The following is a 25,733-nucleotide window of genomic DNA, read 5'->3' as shown; positions in this document are numbered from 1 at the left end:
GGGCACAGATTATACTAGCCAATCAACAGCAAGACCTCTGCCAGATCATCGGTTACTAGGTGAGCCAGCCTCTTGGGCTGTCCATAGAGTTAAAGCATTTTCCAGGATTGAAATAGCTGAAAGATTGAAGGGTCTTATTTACAATTAAGTAATCTGTCCAAATCTAAAATTGTGCAATAAACATCAGATTAAAGGTATTCTAACTTGTAATCACCTTTCTTCCATCACCTTAACTCCTAAACTTGCTGACATGCACATTATCAAAGCTGCTCTGTCTTCAAGTGAGAGAAAGCAATGTTCCTAAAAGGCTCAAATTTGTGTGCATGTCACTGGTCAACATAGAGCTGGTTCACAATACAGACCATATTAAAATGGTCAGATTGAACTGGATCAGACCTTTAAATTACTAAATTAATCCTTTTAATGCAGGAAATTCTAAGTTTTAGAATAGCACCTTCAAACTGAATCGCTGACCAGCAACTGATGATATTATTCATCTCTGATGCTGATTGGTTCTCAACACTCAACACCCAATCCAGGAACAAAGATTTCTTGGTTGGTATTATTTGTGAAGTGGTGAAGGAGGGTCCTAGTCCACACTGAGTGAGACTCGCCTGCTCCTCTGCACCCTGTCCTCACTTGTTTTCAGCATGGCGTGTCTGTGCTTCCCAGGAGGCTTCTGGATGGCAGCTCTGACAGTGATGCTGATGGTGCTGAGCCCTCCTCTGGTTTGGACCAAGGATGTTCCAGGTAAGTGCACACACAAGCTGGTGGGCTATTGTGAGTAGGGGAAGGAAGGCCGTTAGCTTTGTCACTATGTTCAGGCTGTGTACCTTAGAAAATTGTCATGTTTTCTTTAATGAACACCTATCTTAACATATGGGTACTCAATTCCACCCAGAACAAAAAGAACCTGGATTCTGGCCCTCTCTACAAGACATGTATAAAGTATGTCCTTATATTTAGACCATTTCCACTCAATGGTCTTCAGCCTTGCATTCCATTCCTCCAGAATAATGATTTCATCAATGTTAAAAATAATGATGTTAAAATAATTTACATACAGAAGTTTCCTTTTATTATGTTGAGAGTGCCAGAAAAAGAGAAATTTTCTCTGAAAAGTTAACAGGGAATGAAAAGAATTAGAAAAATCTCTCCTAGTTATGCTGAGCAAAACAAATCAGAAGGAGACAGACAACACTGGATATTTTTACTTATATGTGGAATATAGAAAACAAAGCATCAGACAAAACCAAAACAATAATAAACCCTAGAAATCTGACTGTAGAACTAAGAGTACTAGACTGGAATGGGGAGGGAGGTAACAAAGTCAGGGGCATGATTGACTATGGTAGCTTGATGTTGGGTGTGCATCTGGGGAGGTGTGATCTTATGTTTCTGATTACATACAGTGTTGCAAAGCAATGAAGAAAGAGAGAGAGAGAGAGAGAGAGAGAGAGAGAGAGAGAGAGAGAGAGAGAGAGAGAGAGAGAAGGAAGGAAGGAAGGAAGGAAGGAAGGAAGGAAGGAAGGAAGGAAGGAAGGAAGGAAGGAAGGAAGGAGGAAGGAAGGAAGGAAGGAAGGAAAGGAAGAAAGGAAGAAAGAAATCTCTTCTAGAAGAACCTGTGTTTTAGCCTCAATGGGATCTGTGATCCTGGTGCCTTTCTCTAATATGTCAAGATGTATCAAGAGGTTTCTCACATTACTTCCTTTCTATTCTCCCTGAACTCCAATGTTTGTAAACCAGATCCCAGTATTAGAGGTTCTCTGAAAGAAGTTGGGATTCCTGTTTTATCTTTTTTTCTTGTAGAAAGTACCTTGGCCTTAAAGCAGATAGCCTTAGTACTCGGGATGATCCTGTAGGTCAGGAGCATCTAGGAGGTGTTCTTTCTGCCATAAAAACTTAAAACATCTTCTGAACACCACACACAGATTGGTGTTCATTATGAACCTATTTTGAATCTTTCTATAATATAAATTTCTCTTACCTCTCTCCATTCTCTGGCCTCACTCTCAAGAAAGAATTCAACCAGCAATGGATAAATGATATAAAATTGTTTTTTAAGTAAAAAATAGCAAAATATTACCAATATCATTTGGTTCAAATTGTACACCCTGAGCAATGGTGCAGAGTGTTAAAACTGTTTACATTCCATAGAACTGGAAGTCAGTAGGTTAATCCAGGAACTCATTGATCTACTGATATGTTGACCCTAAATTTCATAGTTTCATTTATCATGCTATTTTCATTAATTAGTCATATTTAGTTACCTCTGCTTCCCATTCTTCCTTGTTCTTTTCCCAGTTATGTCATCATTGATACTGAAAATGCCCAAAGTTGGTATAGACCCTTAGTACTACAACATATTCATTGAATGAAATGAATTGTTTCCTTTTTCTTAAAATCACCTCATTATATATGAATGTTTCTTATAACTAGTAGGAAAAGAAAGAGAAAAGTTGTCTCAGTTTTTTAGATGAGGCAGAAAGAATTTAACATGCCATCAGAACGGAGCTGCCTGCTTTCCAGGATCCCCACAGTGTTCAAACCCCAGAACCTTGAGCAATTCTAATAAACTGGGCTCTGTTCTAGGCTCAGAGAATTCTATTTGAATAAGATAGAACTTACCAGATGATAAGAGACAAAGGCAATAGCTTAATAAATATTTAATGAAGGAAAATATTCTGAGAAAATGTGCTCTGAAAAAAATATGAGGTTTCTAGACAGAGTTGAATTTGCCTCACATCAGTGAAAGTGGTGTGGAAACTTTCCCTGAGAAAGTGACATTTTGTGGAGACAAGAAAGATGAGAAGAAGCCAGTCAGTCATATGAAGAGCTAAGGAGCAAGTATTCCAGAGAGAGAGAACAGGGGAAAGGCCAAAGTGTGAGAAGATGTTTGCTGTGTATAAGACACAGAAAAGAGGCTAAAGTGGCTGAAGTGTAACAAATAGGCTGGGCTTTGAGGAGGCTGCAGAGGAATTCACCTGACCGTCATGGTATGAAATTTGAATTTAATTTAAATAAACATGATATAAGTATTGTAGTACTTATGTACTGTCATTCCTTTAGAGTGAATGTCTTATATATTAACACATGTTCTAATGTTTTTGAGGTGATATATTAAAATTTTCATTTTCTTAAAATAAGGAACAAAAAGTAAACCTGAAAGTTCAGTAATTTTATTTATTTATGATTATTATTATTTTTTATTTTTTACATCATTGTTCATTTTTAAACAATATTTGCTTCCCCCACCCCCTCAAGTGTAGTCCCTATAGAGTGAAAACTCGGTAATTTTAGATAAAATGATTTTAGAGATTTAACAAATGTTTATTATTATTCTCAGTTAAACCTAAGTTTTATAAGGGATTTGGGTGACCATTTAAATAAGGATAACTGGATTAGCCCTTCTGGAAAAGAACTCTCAAGAGAAGATTAGGTATTAATATTTAAAAGCAAATTTATCTTTGCTGACATGGATCAAGTTAATTATTCTTTTTCTGTTGAGTACCAAAGCTTTCTTTTTAAGTAAATACCTAGAATAAAAGTACAAATGTCCAACATTGTAGTTTTAAGGCACATAACTAATTTGAACACACGAATCTCCCCAGAGGCAAAAGACACACAAAAAAATACAGTTACCGAGATTTCTTGATTTTCATTTAAAATTTTAGCAATTTGTACTAATTTTAAGAAAAAGTTATTTTACCAACATTTGTGAAGACACTAAGAACTTTTATTAATTTAATTTTCAAGCAGCTTTTAATTCCTATAGAAAAGAACATTTTTAAGTTTGCATTTTTAAGAATGATAATTTTTGGCTTTAAATTGAGGCAGAAGATTTACATTGGTTCCAAAAGTCATTGTTTTTTACTTGTTCTCATTGAGGCCAAAGGCATTTTTAAGACAAAAGAACACCTTATTTATGGACCATGAGGAAGACAGAAGAGAGAGATTAAGATCTTACATTGTAGTTTGCCAGTTTTTAGACTCATAAAAAAATCTGAGGTTTCGTATTTAGCTCACAGAAATCTGCGTTTTTACTGAATAGTTTTAAGTAATTTAGGGTTTTTTTGTTTTTGTTGTTTGTTGTTAACTGAGTCTGGAAGTGTTTTTTTTAAGACTAAGTCAATACAGGGAAATAGAATTCTTTTACCCATGAACAGTATCTTAAGGTGGACAAAAGGAGAGTCCAGTTCTCACCACAGATGAAAGGCACTAGAGACAAATCAATTATTTTAACATTGGAGTAAAGATTTAGGCAGTTATGACACTGGACAATGAGCACCCAAACTGGCAAAGGACAGTGTCCAATTTAACGGTCACTATCTGAGTTCTTCACCTGCGCACAACTGCAAGACCACGTAGGCTCAGAGAACAGCAATAACAGGATTTATTTAACAAACAAGGGAAAACAGTCACCGTGGCCACTGGCGGCCAGTTACTGCGCCCCAAAGTGTGCCCAGCGTTTTGAAGTCCTAAACAAAAGGCATCTAAGATGGCATCTTCCAGCCACTGAGGGCCTAGAGTATGTTGTGACAGCCAGACTATAGGCCAGGATCCAACTCTCAAGGACAGCAGGAGACACAACAGGAGATGCTACCAGAACTGCCGAGATGCCCCAGCACAGCACCACACATGCAACACTCAAAACAATAGCTGCAGCAGCCAAACTACCCAACACGCAGCCACACTCACACAGCTCAGCGAGGCGCCAGGCTCCAGGTTTTTGCCTTCTCTGGCAGGCTGTAAAGGCAGCAAAATCGGGCACAGTTGAAGCTACTTGGCTACCTGCAAAGCCTCTCAACGTTTTTCCTCTGAAGTTGGCTATTGGAAGCCTCTCCATGTCCTTCAGAGGCCCACAAACTTCTGGAAGATCAGCCTGGTGGGGGATGGAAGGGCTGACCCTGGAATCGCTGAAGACCCGAAAAAGCTGAAATCGTGAAAAAGCTGAAAATCCCGGGTGTCTGCTTCTGCAGTCCCTTATATTTCCTGTGAGAATCTCCAGCCCCACTGTTCCTTTATCTGTATTTTTCCTGATACTATCCACCCTTACCAGCATCCCCCTCCAGGGGGCGCCACTGTAACAGCCTTTGGCTTCAGCTCCTGGTTAGTTGCTTGTTGAGAACCAGGGAGTCCCCTGCCCCACCCCCACTGCACTAGTAAGTTGTAGTGGGTCTCCTATTTTAGTTTCCATTGTTTAACCTTTTGCCCCAGTTGTGGCAAAAGAGGTTTAGTTGGAGAATAGTATTGTAATTGATACTTTTTTTCCTGGGCCAGGACTTTTTATTTTTTAGTTTGTAGGCTGGCCAGGCAGTGGTAAAAAAGATCAGGCACAGGCTTTTTTTTTTTTTTTTTTTTTGAGGGATTGAAGATTGAAAGAGTCCCAGTTTTTGAGGATGGAGTTTTGAGGTAGTGGAGGGTTTATTTTTTATTGGGAAGAGAATGACAGAAAAAGCACCCCCTTTTGATCTGTAGCAACGAGGATTCCTTTTTGGATCTCAGGCTTGTGGAGGGTAGGTCATTTGTACCCACAATTTTAGGGGTAGGGTCTGGTAGGATTAATTGTCCTTATCTATGTCACCGACCCTTGTCCTGTCCATAGTTTTTTTCTTTTATCTGGACACGCCTGTGGTACATCAACCCAAGGAAGTGTCTTAAATGTCAGGTGAATTTGTCAGAATTGGTAGAAGGAGAGCTGTTTTTTGGATTTTAGAGAAATGTTTATGGTGAGTGTAAGGTAAATGGTTTTCAGGCTTTTCTGCCCTCTCATCATTAGGATTGCCCTGCCTGATGGAACACCTGCAGTTTTTATATTGTTGTAAGTTGTGTTGTTTACTTCTGTGGGCCATGGGAGGAGTGTTGAGGTAGTCACCAAGAGAAATAGAAGCAGAAGAGGCAGGAGAGAAAAGAGGAGAAAGAAGCCAGAGAAGAGCAGCGTGAAGACTTGCCCCAGTGCTTGGAACCCTCCTGGCCCCTGGCTCTCCAATACCCCTGGTTGCTGCACTACATGTAAAGCTCAATAAAAGCCTGAGAAAGCCATCGAGGGTTCCAGGACTCTCACCTGTCTGCTCCAAACATAGAGATCCTGCTCTGTGCCCATCCTGCCCCTAGAGTGAGTGAACAGAAGACTAGGGAAGCCAGAGGGAGCCAAGGGGCCAGTCTAAATGGGTTTAGTAATCTCCTGAGAGGGAATCTGGGGTCATTTAATGGACTTTATTCTTAGTGGGAAGATGTTATGCTGTTTGTGACTGGTTGTGGGTAGAATTCAAGATATAGGTCAAATTTATGATTTACTGATTATTATTATTTAAAAAAATCATTTATTTATGCATACAAGAACTGGAGTGTAGGTCAGAAGTGTGTGTGTGTGGGGGGGGGGATTCACCAGAGACAGAGTGGGGAATCGAACAGGCAGATTGACCGATGTACACTGATGAGGGGAGCAGTGGGCGAGCCAGGAGTGATTTGCTAAACCATGTGGGTTGCTTCCTGGCATGTCAGGGATAGAACTCATGCTGCAGTGGCTGGGGATAGCTTGATAGCACTGTCTTTAACGCCTGTGCCACAAGTGAGGCCCTGATTTACTGATTATTAAAGCAGAACTAGGACCAAGAGTTTATCTGGATGGAGAAAGGATCCAAAGGAGGGAAGGCAATTAAGGATGTGATTTAAAAGGCTTAACCAGGGCCTCCCCAGTGGCGCAGCGGTTGAGCGCTGGGTTGCAAAGCTGCCTGCAGCCTCTGCAGCTCCGGTTTGATCCCCATCCGCTGGCCAGGAGGGTCCCACATGGCACGCAGACCTCTCCTGCCTCCCGCTGCTCCCCTCAGCAGTGTACTTCAGTCCTTCTGCCTGCTCTGCTCCCCGCTCTGGCTCTGGTGAATTCTCTCACCCTCCCGCACTTCTGAAATCAAGCACCCAAAGTTAACCATCCCCTCGTGGGCAAATGCACAGCTACACAGGGTTGGCCCAAAGCAGGGCCGCACCTCCTGGTGGGGACCCATAGGAAAGGGGCAGAAGGGGCTAGAAAGTCTGGAAGGAAAAGAGCAAAATCAAATTCAAAATCAAACCTGCCATTGTTAACCTCCTCATTGATGTTGTTTTGTGGAGTTGTGGGGTCCTTGGGTTTACTGTGGGACAGGTTTCACCAGAGCTCACATTTTAGCGGCAGGCGGCGAGTTCCCCAGGCGAGTTTCTCCATGAGACAGAGACATTAGTTATGTTTAAAGAGCAGGTTTATTAGGGAAAAGGAAAGGGACAGGTTTTGCTAAGAGAGGCCTGCATGGTTGCAGGCAGGTGGCCTTGAGGAGAGCTGCCTCCGCTGAGGGAGGTCAGTGAAGAGAAGTCCCGGCATGGTACAGATCACAAGCAGACAGGAGACTGCTGCCCTGCAGAGGGAGAGAGCTGGTGAAAAGAGGCACCTGCATAGTCACAGGTGGGCAGAGGGAGTGCTGTCCCGAGCCTGTGCGGAGACTGCACTGATACAGTCCTTTTCTCTTTGGGAGAGGTCACTCCTCCATGGAGTTTGTTGCTGATGTTGGGTACAGGCAAAACTAGCCCTTTGCACTCCACTGTCCCCTTTCAGGGGACATCGGAATTCTAGCATATCACTCGGATGTCCCCTCTCAGGGGACATTGCAATTTATTAGCGATTACGGGGAATTGAGTTATTTCAACGCAACTTTTTGAGACATGCATGTCTCCCTGAAGTTTTATCTTGAAATGGCACAAGAAATTAAATCAAAATATCGTAAAATTACTAAGATATATACAAGAAATGTCAGCGGGTTTTGTGTCTGACGAGAACGTGAGATGCGTGCTCATGATGGTCCGAGCACTTCGTGACGCCACTTGAAAAGAGCGATAAGGGGAGTTTGTAGAAGAAAGGTCGGTTTTCGAACATAGCGCGCACTGTGCAGTGAGATATATAATTACAAATAAACAAGTCTACATCTGGAGGAAAAGATTTTCAAAGCTGAGCTCATTTTGGTTTGAAGCTTCGAGCAATGCACATAGATCTAACGAGGAGAAAATCAGAAAAGTGATTCTTTTCTCAGTGAATAAATTGTTTGGTGAAAGCTATTTTGGTGACACACCACAAGTTTGTCAAGACACTCGTTGACCAATTAAAGGGCAATTTTTGTGTATCGAGAACGCGTCCATCCACATCTTCTGCGGACAATAGATTAAACAATAAACTACATATTCCCGATGTGGGACAAAGAAAACGGGACTGCATTGTGTGTTCTAACAGGAAAACACCTGGTGGCAGGCGTCAAACCACTTATTACTGTCAAACATGCACTAATCAGCCTGCAATGCATATTGGGGAGTGTTACAAAACTTATCATACTGTACAAAATTATAAACAATAAAATATTGTGTTTTTTGCAAATATACATTCCTCGATGTCACCCAATTCATATAAGTCCAATATCATTATAATACGTTACTTGGTTCCAAAATTATACTAAATAATACGAGGGTCTATAAATGCACGTTTCCGCCGCAAAGTAGCGTTGAGTAGCTGGTAGCCAATGTCCAGAATGGTTCGGAGTGCAAAGGGCTAGAAAGGGACCAGGGATTCCAGGGTGGACCTAATCTCCATATCTTTACCTGTGCTCCACTCCCTATAGCATCTGTTCCTGCTTGGGTCTCATGCCTTGTGAGAAGGCACTGGTGCCTAAGGGTCACAACGTCTACAGCTCAACCCCCACCTCCTTGTGTGAGTCAGGTTTTAGTCTTGCGAGGCCTCCTTTCCAGTTTTTCTATTCTTTTTTTTTTTTAAAGATTTATTTTTATTTATTTATACAAGCACTGGGTACAGGCAGCAGCACGCGAGAGTGAGAGAATTCACCAGAGCCAGAGGGGAGAGCAAAACAGGCAGACTGACGAAGTACACTGCTGAGGGGAGCAGGGGGCGGCAGGAGAGGTCTACACACCATGTGGGACCCTCCTCCGGTGGCTGGGGAGCAGCCAGGGATTGAACCGGGTGCTGCAGAGGCTGTGGGTAGCTTCACAACCCAGCGCTCAACAGCTGCGCCACTGGGGAGGCCCCCTAGTTTTTCTATTCTTGTCCTCCATCACCATGAGTATCTCACCCACATCTGTATCAACCAGTCCAAGGCCAAGAAGCAAGTGCAGCTTCTTCTGCTCCATGTCTCTGTGCTCCATGTGCCTCCCCCAGGTCTCCTCTTGCTCTCCTCCCTTCTCCTTCCTTTTCCAGTCTCCTTTTCAGCTTGTCTTCCCTGCTCAGCTTCACCTTTCCTTGAATGGGGCAGGGAAACTGGAACCTCCCCCTTTCTGGGGTCTACCCTGTTATACTGGTATTTTGGGGGCGTCTTATTGAAGACTCACAGACTGTAGAAATGAAAATAAAGGGTAGAAGGGGGATTTTCAATCACCCTTCTGTGAGAAAACTGCCCCCCCTTCTGAGTTTTCAGAGATTTGAGTTCCTTAGAAATCACCAGATGGGGTTCTTGAACTCCCTGAAAACCGACCAGACTAGTTTTGCAGAGAAAGAAACTAGAAGACTCAGCCACAGGGCAGGATGAGGAAAGGAAAGAGGGAAAAGTGAAAGGGGACTTCTAAGGAAAAAGAAGACTGTTCTCCACCCTTTTGAGCTTAAGGTAGTCCTTAAGCTCTCCAAGAAGCCTCGTGCCAGCACTAGGAAGTGGTCCTTTGCCACCCACCTCAGTTGCCTCAGGGATTGCTCTCAGTCCACCAGAGAACAGAGGGAGAAGATGTAAGGAAGAAAGACAGAGACAGATAAGTGAATTTGAGTCAGTCAGGGCACCAGCTGGATCAGAGACAGAATGGGTCCAGAGACAAAGCAGGATGCCAGTGGGCTCTCAATTATCTCCAAAGGAAGGAATTCAATTGGAGACCAGAGTTTGGCAGAAAAGCAAGAGATTTATTGGCAGGTAAGGAGAATGAGAGGAAAGCAATCTGAGCAGAGTGTGATCCCTACGGAGCTGCCACTGAGGGGGCAAGAAGCAGGTACATATATATAGGTATAGTGGGCAAGGAGTGGAGAGGTTTCAGACCTTTAGTGTCTCTGTGTTGTGTCTCTTGTTGATTGACTGAGGTCTAAGGAGTCGCCTACATTGCCTTGTCTGTTTTCCAGAAATAGCTTTGGTCCATTGCTTTGGTACTGTGTTAGTTTCTTGATGTTCTGAACATTCAATTTTTACTCCAACCGTTGTTTCTCAGGCGGTTTAATAAATGAATCTGGGACACCTGATCTTTACTGCCTATACTCATTTCTTAACTTCTTTATTCACTGTGAAGCTCTTAAGGGGTTAAAGGAGAGTCCATTTATATTTATTAAAAAATAATTCAAAACACAATGTGGAAATTGGATTGTAGGGATTCACAAATGGTGAGGGGGACCACTGAGGAGCATGCAGGGAAGACATACTGTGGCTTCATTTTGGGTGGTATGACAAAGACAATAGTAAAAATAAATTGAATATAGTTTTCATATTGTATGACTTGTTAATGAATTAAATAGGCAAGGGAATAGAAAATAGGGGTTACTGCTAAGATTTTTATCTAAATAACTTGAATAAACTTGACAGTGCTATTTGTTGAGATAGGGAATATGTGGATGGAAATAAATAGAAGTGGGTGGTTAAGAGTAAAGTTTTGTTTGCTAAGTTTGAAATGTTTTTTCAATGTTGATGAAAATAGTCACAATCTCAGTTGAATATGAGACTGGAGTTCAGAGGGAAACCAGAGCTAGAGGTATATATATTGGTGTCACTGTCATGTGTATTATGTTAAATTCCAGGGAAGTAGAGGACATGTAGAGAAAGAGTGTGTATAAGACAAGAACAGTGCAAGGGTCAAAGCCAGAGGACTTTGGGCCAATCACCAAAGGGGACTGGGAAGGGATGCCTGTGATGTTGAGGAAAAACAGGGAGTATGATGCATGGAAATGAAGGAAAATAGATTTTTTTTTTTTCAAGGAGGGGAGAGTATCCATGTGAGATGATTATCATTAAATGGTGAGTGAAATGAGAACTGGACAGATAAGTGAGAACTGGACAGTATGGAGTTTGTTAGACTTGAAATATAAGATAGAAACTGGATTGGATGATTTTTTTAAAGATTGATTTATTTATGCATAGAAGAACTGGGGTACAGGCCAGAGGTATGTGTGTAGGGGGGAGTGAGAGGATTTACCAAAGACAAAGTGGGAACAGAACAGGCAGATTGTGAAATACACTGCTGCAGGAAGCAGCGGGCAAGTCAGGAGAGGTCTGCTGCACCATGTGGGTAGCTCCCTGGCTGGGTATCAAACTTGTGCTGTAGTGGCTTGGGACAGCTTCATAGATTGCATCTTAACCCCTTGCACCACCGGGGAGGCCCTGGATTGGACGATTTGAAGAGAACAGGAGCTGCAGAAGTGAAGGATAGATTACAGATGACTCTTTGGAGTAGCTGACACCAGGGGAAGACTATTCCCTGGGATGGGGGCATCAGCTGGATTTAAAGTATAAGAATAAAAGATCCTGAAGAAAAGTTGGGAAGAATTGAGAACAAGGAATGTTCAATCACTAGCAAGGAAGCACTAGAGAGCCCTTGTGTGTAGAGATTACAGCTTATTAAAAACAGCTACCAATTTATTATATATAGTCAATATTTTTCAGTGATCTAGAACACACCAGTTATTGCCCTAGGTGATCAGGATGGAGTGATGACCAAAACAGATGAGCTCTCTATCAGCATGAAGAGTCATAGTAATCTGCATTTACTATATACCTGGCCTCCAAATTTCAGTATGCAATTCCCATAGCTATCTTATCACATAAAAACATGTATATCTATGCAATGTAAAATTTGAAGAATTAAGTAATTTACCTAGTGTCGTATATTTAGTGCTTACATCTAGGTTTTGTAGTTCAAATTTGAGTATATAGACAGTCCTTCTCTCCTATGTCAGCATGTTACTTTTGTGGTAGATTCATGTATATTCCATTATTGCGCAGTAACCTATGTTTCTGCCCTTACGTGTTTGAAATGATAATTAGTGGTAAAATTAATAAAAGACAATTTCCACATCATGAAGAAGATATTATTTACTTTTTTCTCCCAAATCTTAATTTATTTATATAAGAACTAGAGTACAGGCCAGATGCGCAGGAGTGTGAGAGGATTCACCAGAGACAGAGCAGGAAACAGAACAGGCAGACTGATGAAATACACTGCTGAGCGGAGCAGCAGGCACGACGGGAGAGGTCTGCCACGCCATGTGGGACCCTCGCTGGCTGGCCGGGATTGAACTGGCGCTGCAGAGGCTGTGGACAGCTTCACAGCGCAGCACTCAACCGCCTGCTCCACCACGGGAGGCCCAGATATTATTTACTTTAGTAGTTAAGGAATAAAAGATCTTGTGAGCTTGCATTCACAGGAGTTATAAATATTAAAAATGGTAATATATGTATTGAGTACTTATTATGTGATCAGTACTAGGAAGATTAAATTTTTACACAATAGTATTTTTTTTTTTTAAGATTTATTTATTTATGCACACAAGAGCTGGGGCACAGGGCAGAGATGTGGGGATTGGAGAAGGATCCACCAGAGACAGATTGGGACACAGAACAGGCAGAATGACTGAAATACACTGCTGAGGGGAGCAGCGGGCAAGACAGGAGAAGTCTGCTGCGCCATGTGGGTTTCTCCCTGGCCGGCCAAGGATCGAACTCATGCTGCAGAGGCTGCGGATTGCCTCATAGTGCGGCGCTTAACCCTTTGCGCCACCAGGGAGGCCCACAATAGTATTTCTGTGAGAAATATGCCGTCAGTAAATTCATTTTAGAGATAAATAAGATTCATAGGCATTAGCAACTCACCCAAATGGAAGGAACTTGTGTTTAAATTCAGATTTTCTGACTCTAGAGCTTGAACTTCTAACCACCATTAGTAATTAGTGTTTTAACTGAGCCTGAATTATTGCTAATGTTTCTGATGTTCATGTAACAGTGTATGTATTATGGTTGGGAGGGATGCAAGGGCTGCCAGTTTCAATAAATAAGGGAAATGCTCATTTTGTATTTATTATTTGAAAAGTTTCATGTGTCTTCACTTTGTGTTGATTATCATGGGCATGTATTGATTAATGCAAAAAAATGCCCAAAAATAGATGACTGGATCACGAAGATGTGGTACATATACACTGTGGAATATTACTCAGCAATCAAAAAAGATAAACTCATGCAATTAGCAGCAACATGGATGGAGCTGGAAGGGATCATGCTCAGCGAAATAAGCCAGAAAGAAAAAGAAAAATACTGCATGGTCTCACTCATAGTAGGCATTTAGAAAACCTAAATAAGGGACCAGGAAAAAGACTAATTATAATAAAGTAAAAATCAAAATCAACAAGCAACTATAAACCAGAGACACACTACGGGAGGGATTAGGGTCAAAATAAGGGGGGTGGGAATTGTTTGGGGACTATAACCAAGATGAAAATGCATACATTGTGCAAAAATGAAAAAGATGTAAAAATATATAAAGTGAAAAAAACAAAAAAAAATGTATTAAAGAATATATTAAATATTACTTTACCTGGAGACTGTGTTAGCAAGTTCTGCTAGGGTTGCTGAATAAAACACAGGATGTCCAATTAAGCCTGAATTAAATGAAGAAATTCCAGATTAACTGGGCATCCTGTATTTTTATTTGCTAAATCTGGGAACATTAAGTTGGGCACGTGGACAAGAACTAACTGGTGTTAATTAATTAACTGTATAAAAAGTGCTAATTATACAAGCCACATTGAAGAATAAGTTCACACATTTTCATTTTTTAACTATCCCATGTGTCAAGAATGTACTTAGAGAACTTGTGACTATGAAATAGAACTGGTCAAATCCAGAGTGCACGTCTCTATGCCATCATTTCTAATTGGAGGTCTCTACTGAGAAGTCTGGGAACCCACTCATTTTTTTGTAAAATGTGTTTATGAAAATACCATTTTCTGAGTTTCTTCTTTTCTGAAGGGATTTGACTATAGGAATGAGAGGGCTTCAACTGGCCAAGACTGGTAATTTGATCAGTAGTGGTATTATTGGGAGTAGGAGACGCCAAAGTTTAAAAGTCAACTACTTGGGACATTGAATAGGAATAAAATGTCTCTGTGTGTAGTGGACCAGTAGCAAAGAAATTAAGAAAGGAGATGAGAGTCTCCCTGGTGGCGCAGGGGTTAAAGACAGCAATATCAAGCCATCACCAGCAATTGCAGCACAAGTTTGATCCCCAGCCAGCCAGGGAGAAACCCACATGGCGCAGCAGACCTCTCTGGTCTCGCCCACTGCTCCCCTCAGCAGTGTATTTCAGTACATCCTCCTGTTCTACTCCCCACTCTCTCTGGGGAATCCTCTCACCCTCACACCTCTGGTTTACACTCCACTCTTTGTATGCATGAATAAATAAATATTTTTTTTAAAAGAAAGGAGATGATATGAAAGATAAATGATATGATTTGGTAATTTTTGGCAAGGCAAACCAATTTAGTTCTCTGGAAAAATAGCACTCTGCTGGAACCTAACATATTCCTCAAAAATACAAACCTCATGTAGGACCAAGATTTTCAAAAGATACATTGCCAAAAATTTTAATGTAATGTTTAGCTGCTGCACAATTATTAGTGATTTTTTTTTTTTTGCTACAGATTTTTCAGATCAGCAGAGTTCCCTCAGTGACAATTCACCACTCCTTTCCCCAGTCACTAACTCCTAGAACATTTGGCAGTACCCGGAGTCATTTTTGGTTGTTACAATGGAGGTTTCTTCTGACATAAGGTAGAGGCCAGAGATATGGGTAGACAGACATCTTACAATATCAAGAACAGCCCTTTTTCCTCCCCACCTCACTGCCAACCACAAAGCTTTATCTAGTCCAAAACATCAACAGTGTTGAGGTTGAGGTTGAAAACAATGGTTTACACTCTTGCTTGTAAAAATTCTAGACTCACACTTTGTATATAAACTCTCTAATTCAGATATTTATGGTTTATTTTAGCTTGTTTCATGACCAAAAAAAAAATTAACTGGACAGTTGTACAAATTTACCACTTTCTTATTGAATATAATCAACTCAAGTTCAAAATACTCATTTTTATTTTTTGCCTTATGTAATGTTTTTAAAATTTTCATGAGCTCTTGGCCACCACATCTTTGTTACTTTAATTCTCCTTTATAAGTTATCAATGGTGGTGATTGCCACAAGCATTTTCGATAAAATATTTGAAATTTCTGCCTTAATTCTTACTATTGATATCAGATACATCCATTTATTCATCTCACTTTTAAACAGAGTGATTCTTTCTTTTTATACTTTCACAGTTTACTAAAATATAGATAAAATATGAATTTATATGACATGTATATGTAAATACATGTATAAATGTTGTATTTGCATACATTGAAAACACAGAGGCACATAAAACTTACAAGAGCTCTGAGACTTGTGATTCTTTACCTTATTAGATCAGATTTGCTGAATATATTTTAAAAATTTGATTTTTAAAAATCTGATTTTTAAAAATCTGATTTCTGAACTTTCTGGATCTAGAAATGCAGAAAAGGAATTATAGTCTGTATTGAGATTATGGATTTAATCTCTTTAAATTTGTCACTGGTTTCCCATTTCCCATTACATAGCTATAAAGCCAACCCTCTGCCATCACCTAAAAGCTTTTAAATACCTGGACCTTGGGATTTCTCTGGCTAATCTTCAGCGGGACTGTTTTGTTCTGTTTTATTGAAGGTCGTCAGGTCTATCAAGTGTTTCCTCGGGGTATGACCTTTACCTGAAACATGCTGTAGGGGCAGGATGGGCACTGAGCAGGTTTTCTATGCTCCCGCAGATGGGTAAAGGAGAGTCCTGGAGCCCTTGGTGGATTTCTCAGGCTTTCATTGAGCTGTTACACATAGTTCAGCAACCAGGTACACGGCAGGCACCGGGGCCAATGGGCCAGGAGGCCAGCAGGCCTCCTAGCCCTGGGCAAGTCTTCACTCTGAGCTTCTCTCGCCCCTTCTGTCTCCCTGCCTCTCTCCTGCTTCGGCTTCTCTTCGTGAATATCTCTCAATACTCCTCCCATGGCCCACAGAAGTAAACAAGATAATTTGCAACAATGTATCAACTGCAGGTGCCCCATCAGGCAGGGCGATCCAGATGGTGGGAGGGCAGAAAAGTCTGAAAACCATTTACCCTGCGCAGGCCTTCCTCCGCCTATTCCCGCAATCTACACACACGGCTTCCCTCCCTCCAGCGCACGTCCACTGACTACCAGGTCACATCTTGAGTGTCTCCCTTAGGGACCAGTTCTCTGACACGTTAAGATGAGTTATCACACGTTTACTCTATTTTGAAATTCAGACTTTCCTTTGGGCATTTCTCACCCCCATCTGTGTGCTGGGTTTTGTCATCACTTGCACTGAACTTTGAGCTCCGCCAGGGGAGGAGACGTGCATGTTTTTCTCTCCTCTGGACAGGCAGCGGGCAGCACCAGCCCGGCCGAGGTCAGCCCTAACCAGGTGTTTACAGGAGGAGGGGGCTTCTTTCAGGGGGCCCCGGAGCCCCGGGGTGGGAGCAGAGTCGGTGGGGGCGCCTGCAGGAGGAGTGGGGAGGAGGTGGGGTCTTGCCCAGCTGCTCCTGCAGTCGGGAGCCGGCGCGGACACTGGGTGAGATCCCGAGGCTCACACTGGAGGGATTTCCTCCGCAGGGGAGGCCTCCCAGGCCAAGCAGATGAAGGGTGAACCCCTGGGGTACAGGTAGTGGGGGTGTGGGTGGAGCCAGCCAGGGGTTCCAGTACCGGAGGAAACCCAACCCTTTCATTGGTGGCGCCTCCTCAGTCTCCTTCCAGGAGGCGACCCCGTAACCTGCTTATTTCTGCTCCACAGCGCATTACTTGGAGTACCTTAAATCCGAGTGTCATTTCTCCAACGGGACGCAGCGGGTGCGGCTTGTGGCCAGATGGATCTCTAATCAGGAGGAGAACGTGCGCTTCGACAGCGACGTGGGGAATTTCATCGCGGTCACCGAGCTGGGGTGGCCAAGCGCCAAGCACTTGAACGGACAGAAGGACGTCCTGGAGCAGATGCGGGCCAATGTGGACAGGTGCAAACACAACTACGGGGTCGTTGAGAGCTTCGCAGTGCAGCGGCGAGGTGAGCAAGGCCGGTGGGCTGCCGGGGTGTGTGTGTGTGTGTGTGTGTGTGTGAGAGAGAGAGAGAGAGAGAGAGAGACACACACACATACTATGAGAGAGACTGAGAGAGAGAGAGAGACTGTAAGAGAGGCTGTGAGAAAGAGAGAAAGAGGACTGTGAGGACTGTGAGAGAGAGGGAATGAGAGAGAACGAGGGAGACACTGTCCGTGTTGGGTTGTGGGTGTCAGTGTGTAGTGAGGGGTGCACTGTTAGGTGTGCAGGAGCAGAGGTTGTGGGGGGGGGGTCCATGATCTGAGGAGGCGAGTGTGGTGGCGTGTGGAGGGTGCAGAAGAGAGGGCCTCGGGTGGGCACTGCGGCAGAGGTCAAGTGGGACATAATGGAGGTGTCAGTGCAAGCGCTGGAGATGGAGAAACCTTGATTGGGTGGGGGTTTAGATACAGAGAAAAGGAACATGAACGTGTCCCTAGTTGGAGTGAGGGTTTAGGGAGGAGAGAAATGTAAACCATTTCAGAACTCTTGATGAGGCTCTTCACAAGTTGTTGTCACACCCCCTCCTTATTTGTGAAACCACTGAAATAGTGGGCATGTGTTTGTGTGCATAAGCATTTCATTGAGGAAAAAAAAAAGTCTCACACTAATTTTGGAGGGCGGGCGACTGCTGATACACCTTTAATCTTAGAGGCTTCTTTTGGGTCTAAAATTGCTTATATTTTCTTAGTGTATTCACATAGTTGAGGTGATTATGAAATCAGGGTTTTAAGTTTATAATTGTTACTTAACTTGCTGATGTGACTATTTGTACAATGTTAATCATATTTAAGTAGTTCGTATTATTTGTTTATAGTTGTGACAATTTATTGCATATTATGCCCACCTTAGATATTCTCAACATTGACCAATACCATTGAAAAATATGTCTGTTATATTTCTTTGATTTCGAAGTCTCCTGAACATTTTTCACATATTTTGGTTAATTGTTACTACTCTAAGAATCATCTATTATCTTTGGGGTCCTTGTGTTTTTCTCAGTAATTTTATAGACAATGCAATGGTGAACACTTTGCTTATAGGTGAGTCAGCACTTTGTCTAGTCTGTGCTATTTTTTATTCTATTTATTATTATAGTTATTTAAACATGTTTATTAAATGGAATATAATGCAAAATTGCTAGTCATAATTTACCACCAATCTTAAGTCTACCTTTGTCATAAAAGTAAAATTGTTTTTCCCTGAGGGTTTCTCATTCCTTTTCTAAAATCATATTTTTTGAGCCTGGTAGTGTCAGGGATTGTCTTGGGCACTAATCCCACATCTCAAAAGGTCCAGACCCTACCCTGACTCAAATGTCAGCTTGAAAAGAGAAACAGTTGTAAAATTATCACAATTCCAATAATAGAGATGCTTGGGTTTTTTTTTTTTTATATTTATTTATTTATTTATTTATACAAGCACTGGGTACAGTCAGAAGCGCGGGAGGGTGAGAGAATTCACCAGAGCCAGAGCGGGGAGCAGAGCAGGCAGAAGGACCGAAGTACACTGCTGAGGGGAGCAGCGGGCAGCAGGAGAGGTCTGCGCGCCATGTGGGACCCTCCTCCGGTGGCCGGGGAGCAGCCGGGGATCGAACCGGTGCTGCAGAAGCTGTGGGGAGCTTCGCAACCCAGCGCTCAACTGCTGCGCCACCGGGGAGGCCCTCATCACACTGCTTTAAATCATATTTTCTCTCCCAGTTAACAAGGACAATAAATAGTTAACATATATGGAAGACTAAGTTCCAGACTAAGTTTTATATATTTTAAGTCCACATAATTCTCATATAATCTTAAGAACTTATATATACTAATCCTGAGTTCCTTTTTACATTTCCCTTCATAAAGAAGAAAACTGAGGCACAGAAGAATTGAAAAATCTTTCCCAGGATCAATCAGTAAGAGACAGAACTTGGATTTGAACCCAGGTAGCCTGGATACAAGAATCATGCTAGTAATTAATGTACCCAATGCTGTACAATGGTTTATAAACACTTAATTTAACAATGAATTACTGCTTCATGCCGTGAAAAAACCTGCAAATTTCTTCAGCATTTCTCAATCTAATGGGCTCCTACTCTAAGGTTAAAATTAAGGCTCTGGGCATTAATTCCTGTTGGACCATATGGTCAGCTTTGAGGGAGGTCTGCCTGAGACCCTGAGACAGGACCTGAGACTAGTGCCTGGGGGCAGAAAGGCACCAGCCAAGGCCTCTTATTTCATCATTCTCACTTATTTCCTCTACATTTCTCTCCTAGTTGAGCCCACAGTGACTGTGTATCCTTCAAAGAACCCATCCCTGCAGCACCACAGCCTCCTGGTCTGCTCTGTGAATGGGTTCTATCCAGGCCACATTGAAGTCAGGTGGCTCCGGAATGGCCAGGAGGAGACGGCTGGGGTCGTCTCCACAGGCCTGATCCAGAATGGAGACTGGACCTTCCAGACCCTGGTGATGCTTGAAACAGTTCCTCAGAGTGGAGAGGTCTACACCTGCCACGTGGAGCACCCAAGCCTGACCAGCCCTATCACAGTGGAGTGGAGTGAGAGTCTTTTTTTTTAAGATTGATTTATTTATTTATACAAGAACCTGGGTAAAGGCCAGATGCTCAGGAGGGTGAGAGGATTCACCAGAGACAGAGTGGGGAACAGAACAGGCAGACTGAAGAAATACACTGCTGAGGGGAGCAGCAGGCGAGTCAGGAGGCAGCACGCCATGTGGGACCCTCACCAGCTGGCCGGGATCAAACCCGCGCTGCAGAGGCTGCGGGCAGCTTCACAGTGAGGCGCTCAATTGCCTGCGCCACCAGGGGAGGCCCTGAGAATCTTTTTCATCTGAAAAATTCATTATCCACCTTGGAGGGGATTTGGCTTATTCTTGAGTCTCAGGTTTCTCATGTGCCCACACCATATTTTCATTTCTTCTATTTCTCTTCTCCTTCAGCACAGGTTATTGGGTGTAACCCTTTGATAATTTCTGCAAATTCCTGTCTTGCCATGGAGGCAGTTAGTTAAACCTGACAAGCAGAAAAGTTTATATTCCTATGATGTCACAGATCCTGGTCACCTGCTTGCTCTGGACTATAATCTTGCCTTGGCTTGACCTGTACTTCTAGAACGATTGATTCTGGATTGTTCTTTGTGATCTGAGAAGAGAAACCTCTTTAACAATGTAGGAACATACCTAATATAAGGGAAGTTGAATAGTCTTTTATTGGCTCTGTCCCCCTTCCTTAACAAGCTACTCAAATTCATTGAGTCTCACGTTCCTCACTCATCAGATTGAAGTGCTGGCCTACGTCAAGGCTGTGATAGTTAAACAAGTTCAATGCTTGAACCTTGTGTCTATGCAGCCTGATTTTTAAATTTCTTCCAGAAAAGTTCATTTATTCTAGTTCTTTGAAGGCAGTCACCACCTTTTCTCAGAGCTCTCAATCTCAGAGTATATTAGAAAAGTTGGATATGGGGCAAAAATCACTAAAACTACCTTCTTTCCTCAGGGCACAGTCTGAATCTGCACGGAGCAAGATGCTGAGTGGAGTTGGGGGCTTTGTTCTGGGTCTGCTCTTCTTTGGGATGGGGCTGTTCATCCACTTCAGGAATCACAAAGGTAAGCAGCCTAGTCATAGCTGAGAGTCCTCTTAGAGTTGTGGGAGAAAAGGATGACTTACTCAGTTTAATTTTCTGTACACTAGCAGGCCTGTTTTTCCTCAACTGACCTCAAATTTCCTGAAAATTCAGAAATCAACAGGTCATGATTAACATGTTTAAACATAAGAGGTTATGACCTATAGAAGCAGGGAAAGAATTAGCATTCACAGAGACCTCAGGGTGAGATCGTGGGACAAATACAAATTTGTGGGAAGTATTTCTAAGGCTGATGAAAATATAGTGACTTTATATATACATGTCATGGGTCCCTAGCTCTCAGTTTATACTTCTTTTCTGGCCTGTCATTATGTGATGCCGGTTGTAATGTTAGAAAAATCTCAGGTTGTTGGTCAGGGTCTGGGAGCATTGTATGTGGGGACAGACTTGTTTCTAATTCTTTTAAGTATATATCATCCCTTCTCTTTCCTGGGATACTCTGGACTTCAGCCAACAGGTAATGCTTTTTAATGCTCTTTTAGAGACATATTCAATTTCCATAGAATTGATGGTAGAAAGTGACAAGACAGAAATAATGGGAAAGACTTGGGCTCTAACTATTGACCTGGCCAGTTTGCACTCAAGTTTCTTCTTGCCATTTAATTACTTAAGCCTGCACTGCAAAATAACTTTGGTTCAAGGTGACAAAAGAATTTTCTCTTTCTTACTGCAGTGTTATAACCTGAGGCCATGAGAGAGGAAAGGAAGCTGCTGGTAGAGTAGGTGTGGAAACAAAACTCTCCTTTCTTTTGCAGGACTACTGAGCTGATGCCCAAGTAGTGACCCTCAAGGAACAGCCTCTGCCCCAGTATCATCTTCGCAGCATGAAAAGTCCTCCTGCTGGCTTTCATTCCACAGAGAGAGTCCCTTCTCACGATCTGGTCTGCTTCTGGTTCAGTGACCTCGCAGAAAATGCCCACCCTCAACTCTGCCCTTGACCTGGAAGTCCCCAATGTTATTGAAATATCTCATAATCATTCTTGCCCAGGTCCCTTTGTATTGAACCCTATGCCCTCTTATGCAAATGAACTCACCTTCTGCCACTATCTCTTTATGTTGCATTATTTTCCTCAACTAAACATGAAATCATCTGCTTTATGCAGCTACAAGGACAGGAAGTAGAGAAAAATGAAGGATTATATCATAAGACAGTAATAGTTTTCATTTATATCCCTGAATTTTGACCACATGTGAATCAGGGGTATTTCCTTGCTTCTGTGGATTTTCTGTGGGTAGTTATTAAAGATTCTAAGCACCAGTTCTAACATGTGGGCGTTTTTCCACATCACCAAGCAATTCTGGAAGTCTTATAATTCAGCTTCATTTTAACACTATCTAACTGGAGATAGGTCAGGTCACACAGATTAAGGGCTCAGCATCGCTAGACTAACCCCTACCACCTGTTCAGAATAGAAAAGGGCCCTCACACATACCCCCAGAGGAACACAATTGCATTTCTGCCACCCTGAGTTCCGCTGGAGCTATTGCCTCATTTAAAGGATGAGCAAAGTTCTGCCAGGTCCAGGAAGGCTGTGAAGAGTCTTTTTACCTGTAGTTTACTCACTTGAAAAGTGGAAGGGAGGGAGTAGTTCCATTTAGTCTGAGTGTCTGGGGGAGTAATGGGAGCAAGGTATGTGTAATTAAGAAATTAAAAAAAAAAAAACCATAAAAACCCTACTGCTTTATTGCTGCTCAGGACATCTCTCCTGTTTTCAGAGACTGTCTAAATTCCTCTCACAGTGTTCTCTTTTATGGTTTCCCAATAAATTCTGTTTTTTTTTTCTTGGAAGACACCAAGGACACTCTGGTGTTGTATTCCTTAAAATCCTCACTTTGCAGATGCCTAGAATAATTTTCAAAAATTGCTATATCTACCAAGCTGTGTTTTCTTGTCACAAGGGGCACGCTGATGATCACAACAGCTGAAATGGAAAGAAATTGGCCCAAATTAGCTCTTGGACAGAGTGACTGAAATAATCTAGAGATGACATTTGCTTCATTAAAGAAAATTTGTTAAAAATAAAGTTGAGGAGGGGACCTCCCCTGGTGGTGCAGCGGTTTAGCGCTGGGCTGCGAGGCTGCGAGGCTGCCCGCAGACTCTGCAGTGCCGGTTCATTCCCCTGCCACCGGCGAGGGTCCCACCAAAAAAAAAAAGTTGAGGAATCACTCTAGTTAAATGTAATACTTTTATATAGCTGTAGTAATCAAAACTGATTGGTGTTGTGGAGAGATGGACACATAGATTGATGGAACAGGGTAGAGAATTGAGAAACAGATCAATACCTCTTACTTTTGACAAGGTGCAAAGCAAGTGGATGGAGAATAAATAGTCTTTTCAAACAGTGATGCTGGAGCGAATGGCTACCCATAAGCAAAAAAGAAAAATAAGTGAAAAAAAACAGAAATAAAAGAAAGAAAATAGTTCAATCCTCATATTTTACACCAAAATTCACTCAAAATAGACTGTAAATTTAAATGCAAAATATAAAAGTTTTAGAGGAGGGAATCTTTGGGTCCTATGACTTAGTGAAGAGTTCTTAGTCATGACACCAAATATATAATTCATAAAAGAAATACATCAATGTCAAATTTACAAACTTTATAAAATTTGAAACTTTTGTTTGGCAAAATATCCTAAGAGACTGAAATGATAAAGTACACAGAAAATGTTTGTATGCTCCCAAATGTCACAAAGGACATGTATTTGGAATATAGACCAACTCTCAAAATTCTGCAAAATACTCTCAAAATTCTCTCAAAATACCTAATTTTAGGCAGAAGACTTGAAGAGACATTTTACTGAAAAACATATGCTGATGGCAATATGCATTCTGAATGATGTTCAACATCACTACCCAGTAAGGAAATACAAATTAGGAACATGCTGGTAGAGGTCTGTTGGGAGAGACCCCGCACAGCGAGCAGAAGGGCCTTATCCTGAGTCCCAAAGGTCTGTGAAAACACATGCGTCTTGGAGGAAAACCTTTGAGTGACCGGGTCCGGTGTTGAGTGCCCGGAATGTGACCTGCGTGGAGTCAGGCCTCTAAGTCTCTACAGTCTTAGAATAACAAGAAATAATGAGCGAGATTCCCATGCTCTAGATAGGGGGCGATGGGAGTAAACAGTTATCAGTAGCAAAGCAGAATAATTTAAGATGTCATTGCGTGGTATGCAAGACCTCCACAGAGGTCTTCCTGGTGGCCTACGGGTTAAGTCTCAGCACTATCATCATTACCACTGCTATAGCCTGAGTTCTATTCCTGGCCAGGGAACTAACCCACACATGGAGCAGCAGACCTCCTCTGTCTCGTCTGTTGTTCCCCTCAGCAGTGTATTTCAGTAAATCCACCTGTTCTACTCCCCACTCTGTCTCTGGTGAACCCACTCACCTCCTGCAGCACTGGCAACAACCCCAGCTTTTCTATGAAAAAAAGAAAAACCAAACATGCTGATACATCACATTCCTACGAATACTAGCACGCACATATAAGACAATCAAAATATAAAATACTGATATGCAAAATGTTGGTGACAATGCAGAGAAACTGATCTCATAGACTGTAAGAAGGTATAGTACCTCGGGAAAATAGTTCAGCAGTTTCTTTAAAAAAATGAACACATACTTGCCACATAACCCAATAATCATATTTCTGAGCATTTATGCTTCATTGCAACTTTATTTGTAATAATCCAAAACTAGGAACAACCAAAATTCTCTTCAAGAGAGAAATAGTTAAACTATGTGTTTTGTGTCAGTCTCAGCCAGTTGATGGCTGATACTGCAGCTGGCTGGTCCTTGTTAAGAATGCAAAATGCCCTTCACCAATAGGCACTGAGAAACTGAAAAAGCAGAGCTTTATTATTTACCAGACCGGACCTTACAAGGTACACCTGGACCACAGTGACGTCCCAGGCAGAGAGTGTGAACAGGCCTGGGATTCCGCTTTGACTGGGTGAAGGATGGAGGTGTAGGATTTTCCAAAATATAAAATTTCCTTAAAATGTACAATTCACTTGCCTTGTCTGCACTAGAAACTGCCACATGACACTGTCTTGAGATAATAGTGTGCTGTCGAGACCATCTGGACTGCACATGTAACTGAACCTGATGGAGGCATTTAAATAAATGTAAGATTCTGACTGCTAGACACAGAGCTCTACTTTCCCATGGTTATTCTAGACAATTGTTGTAGGTCCTCTTGTTTATTAAAACTGCCGCTTATCGAGCTGTTGTCAGATTGTTTTCAAATTTCTCCTTGCAGTCTCTGTGCAGAAGCTTGTTTGTGAACCAAAAATTGGTGAGCAGTCAGAAGATTAGGTAGAGAAATGTGTGTGTGGGAAATCCTGAGTTGCCCATAGACCTCTGTGTGAGAGGGGGTGGAAAGCATGTTAACTGTCTCATTTAGAACCCAGTCCCAAGCCCAGCCCCCCATGCAGGGTCACTAGGTCCTGTGAACAAGGTGGGAGCTCTGAGACCTCACTGGGCCATCACACATGCACTGTCTGTGGTCCTGGGACCTGATTCAGGCCCAGACAGACCCCTCCAGGGTGCAGCCAGAGGGCAGCAGGCTTGAGATCAGTTGGTTCCCACCCTCCCAGAGGACAGACACACAGACAAGGATACTGACTGCCTGCAGCAGGGCCAGTCAGGCCTGTGTGAAGTGTGTGCAGGTGACCTCCCCTGCATGGAGCCCTCCAAGTCAGTATGAACCTGAGGCCCCTGAGCACACTGACCTCCCCTCCAGGGACAGCACACCCCAGTAACCTCTCTAAGGAGAGGTGCTAGACCGCCCCATGGGGCCCTTGGGAGACAGGAGTCTGGAGGCACAAGCTGCTCCAGGGTTTCCTCCGTGGGAAGAAGGAGGAGCCAGCTCTGT

General features: G+C 42.5%; 1 protein-coding gene across 1 annotated transcript in view; it reads left to right on the top strand.

Moving 5' to 3' along the window:
* Positions 1-587: 587 nt before the first annotated feature.
* The window catches only part of LOC119253063 (DLA class II histocompatibility antigen, DR-1 beta chain-like), a 40,761-nt gene continuing 15,615 nt past the window's right edge, over positions 588-25,733 (top strand). Inside the window, exons 1-4 of the mRNA XM_054698144.1 lie at positions 588-750; positions 16,917-17,183; positions 19,470-19,757; positions 20,585-20,818. Of these exons, the coding sequence (XP_054554119.1) occupies positions 651-750; positions 16,917-17,183; positions 19,470-19,757; positions 20,585-20,818 (889 nt within the window). The 5' untranslated portion in view covers positions 588-650. The remainder of the gene's footprint in view (positions 751-16,916; positions 17,184-19,469; positions 19,758-20,584; positions 20,819-25,733) is intronic.

Source organism: Talpa occidentalis, unplaced genomic scaffold, assembly GCF_014898055.3.
Source record: "Talpa occidentalis isolate TD23 unplaced genomic scaffold, MPIMG_talOcc4v2.1 talOcc4.2, whole genome shotgun sequence".
Lineage (NCBI taxonomy): Eukaryota > Metazoa > Chordata > Mammalia > Eulipotyphla > Talpidae > Talpa > Talpa occidentalis.
The sequence above is the reverse complement of the archived record's forward strand: the minus strand, read 5'-3'. Positions and strand labels throughout refer to the sequence as shown.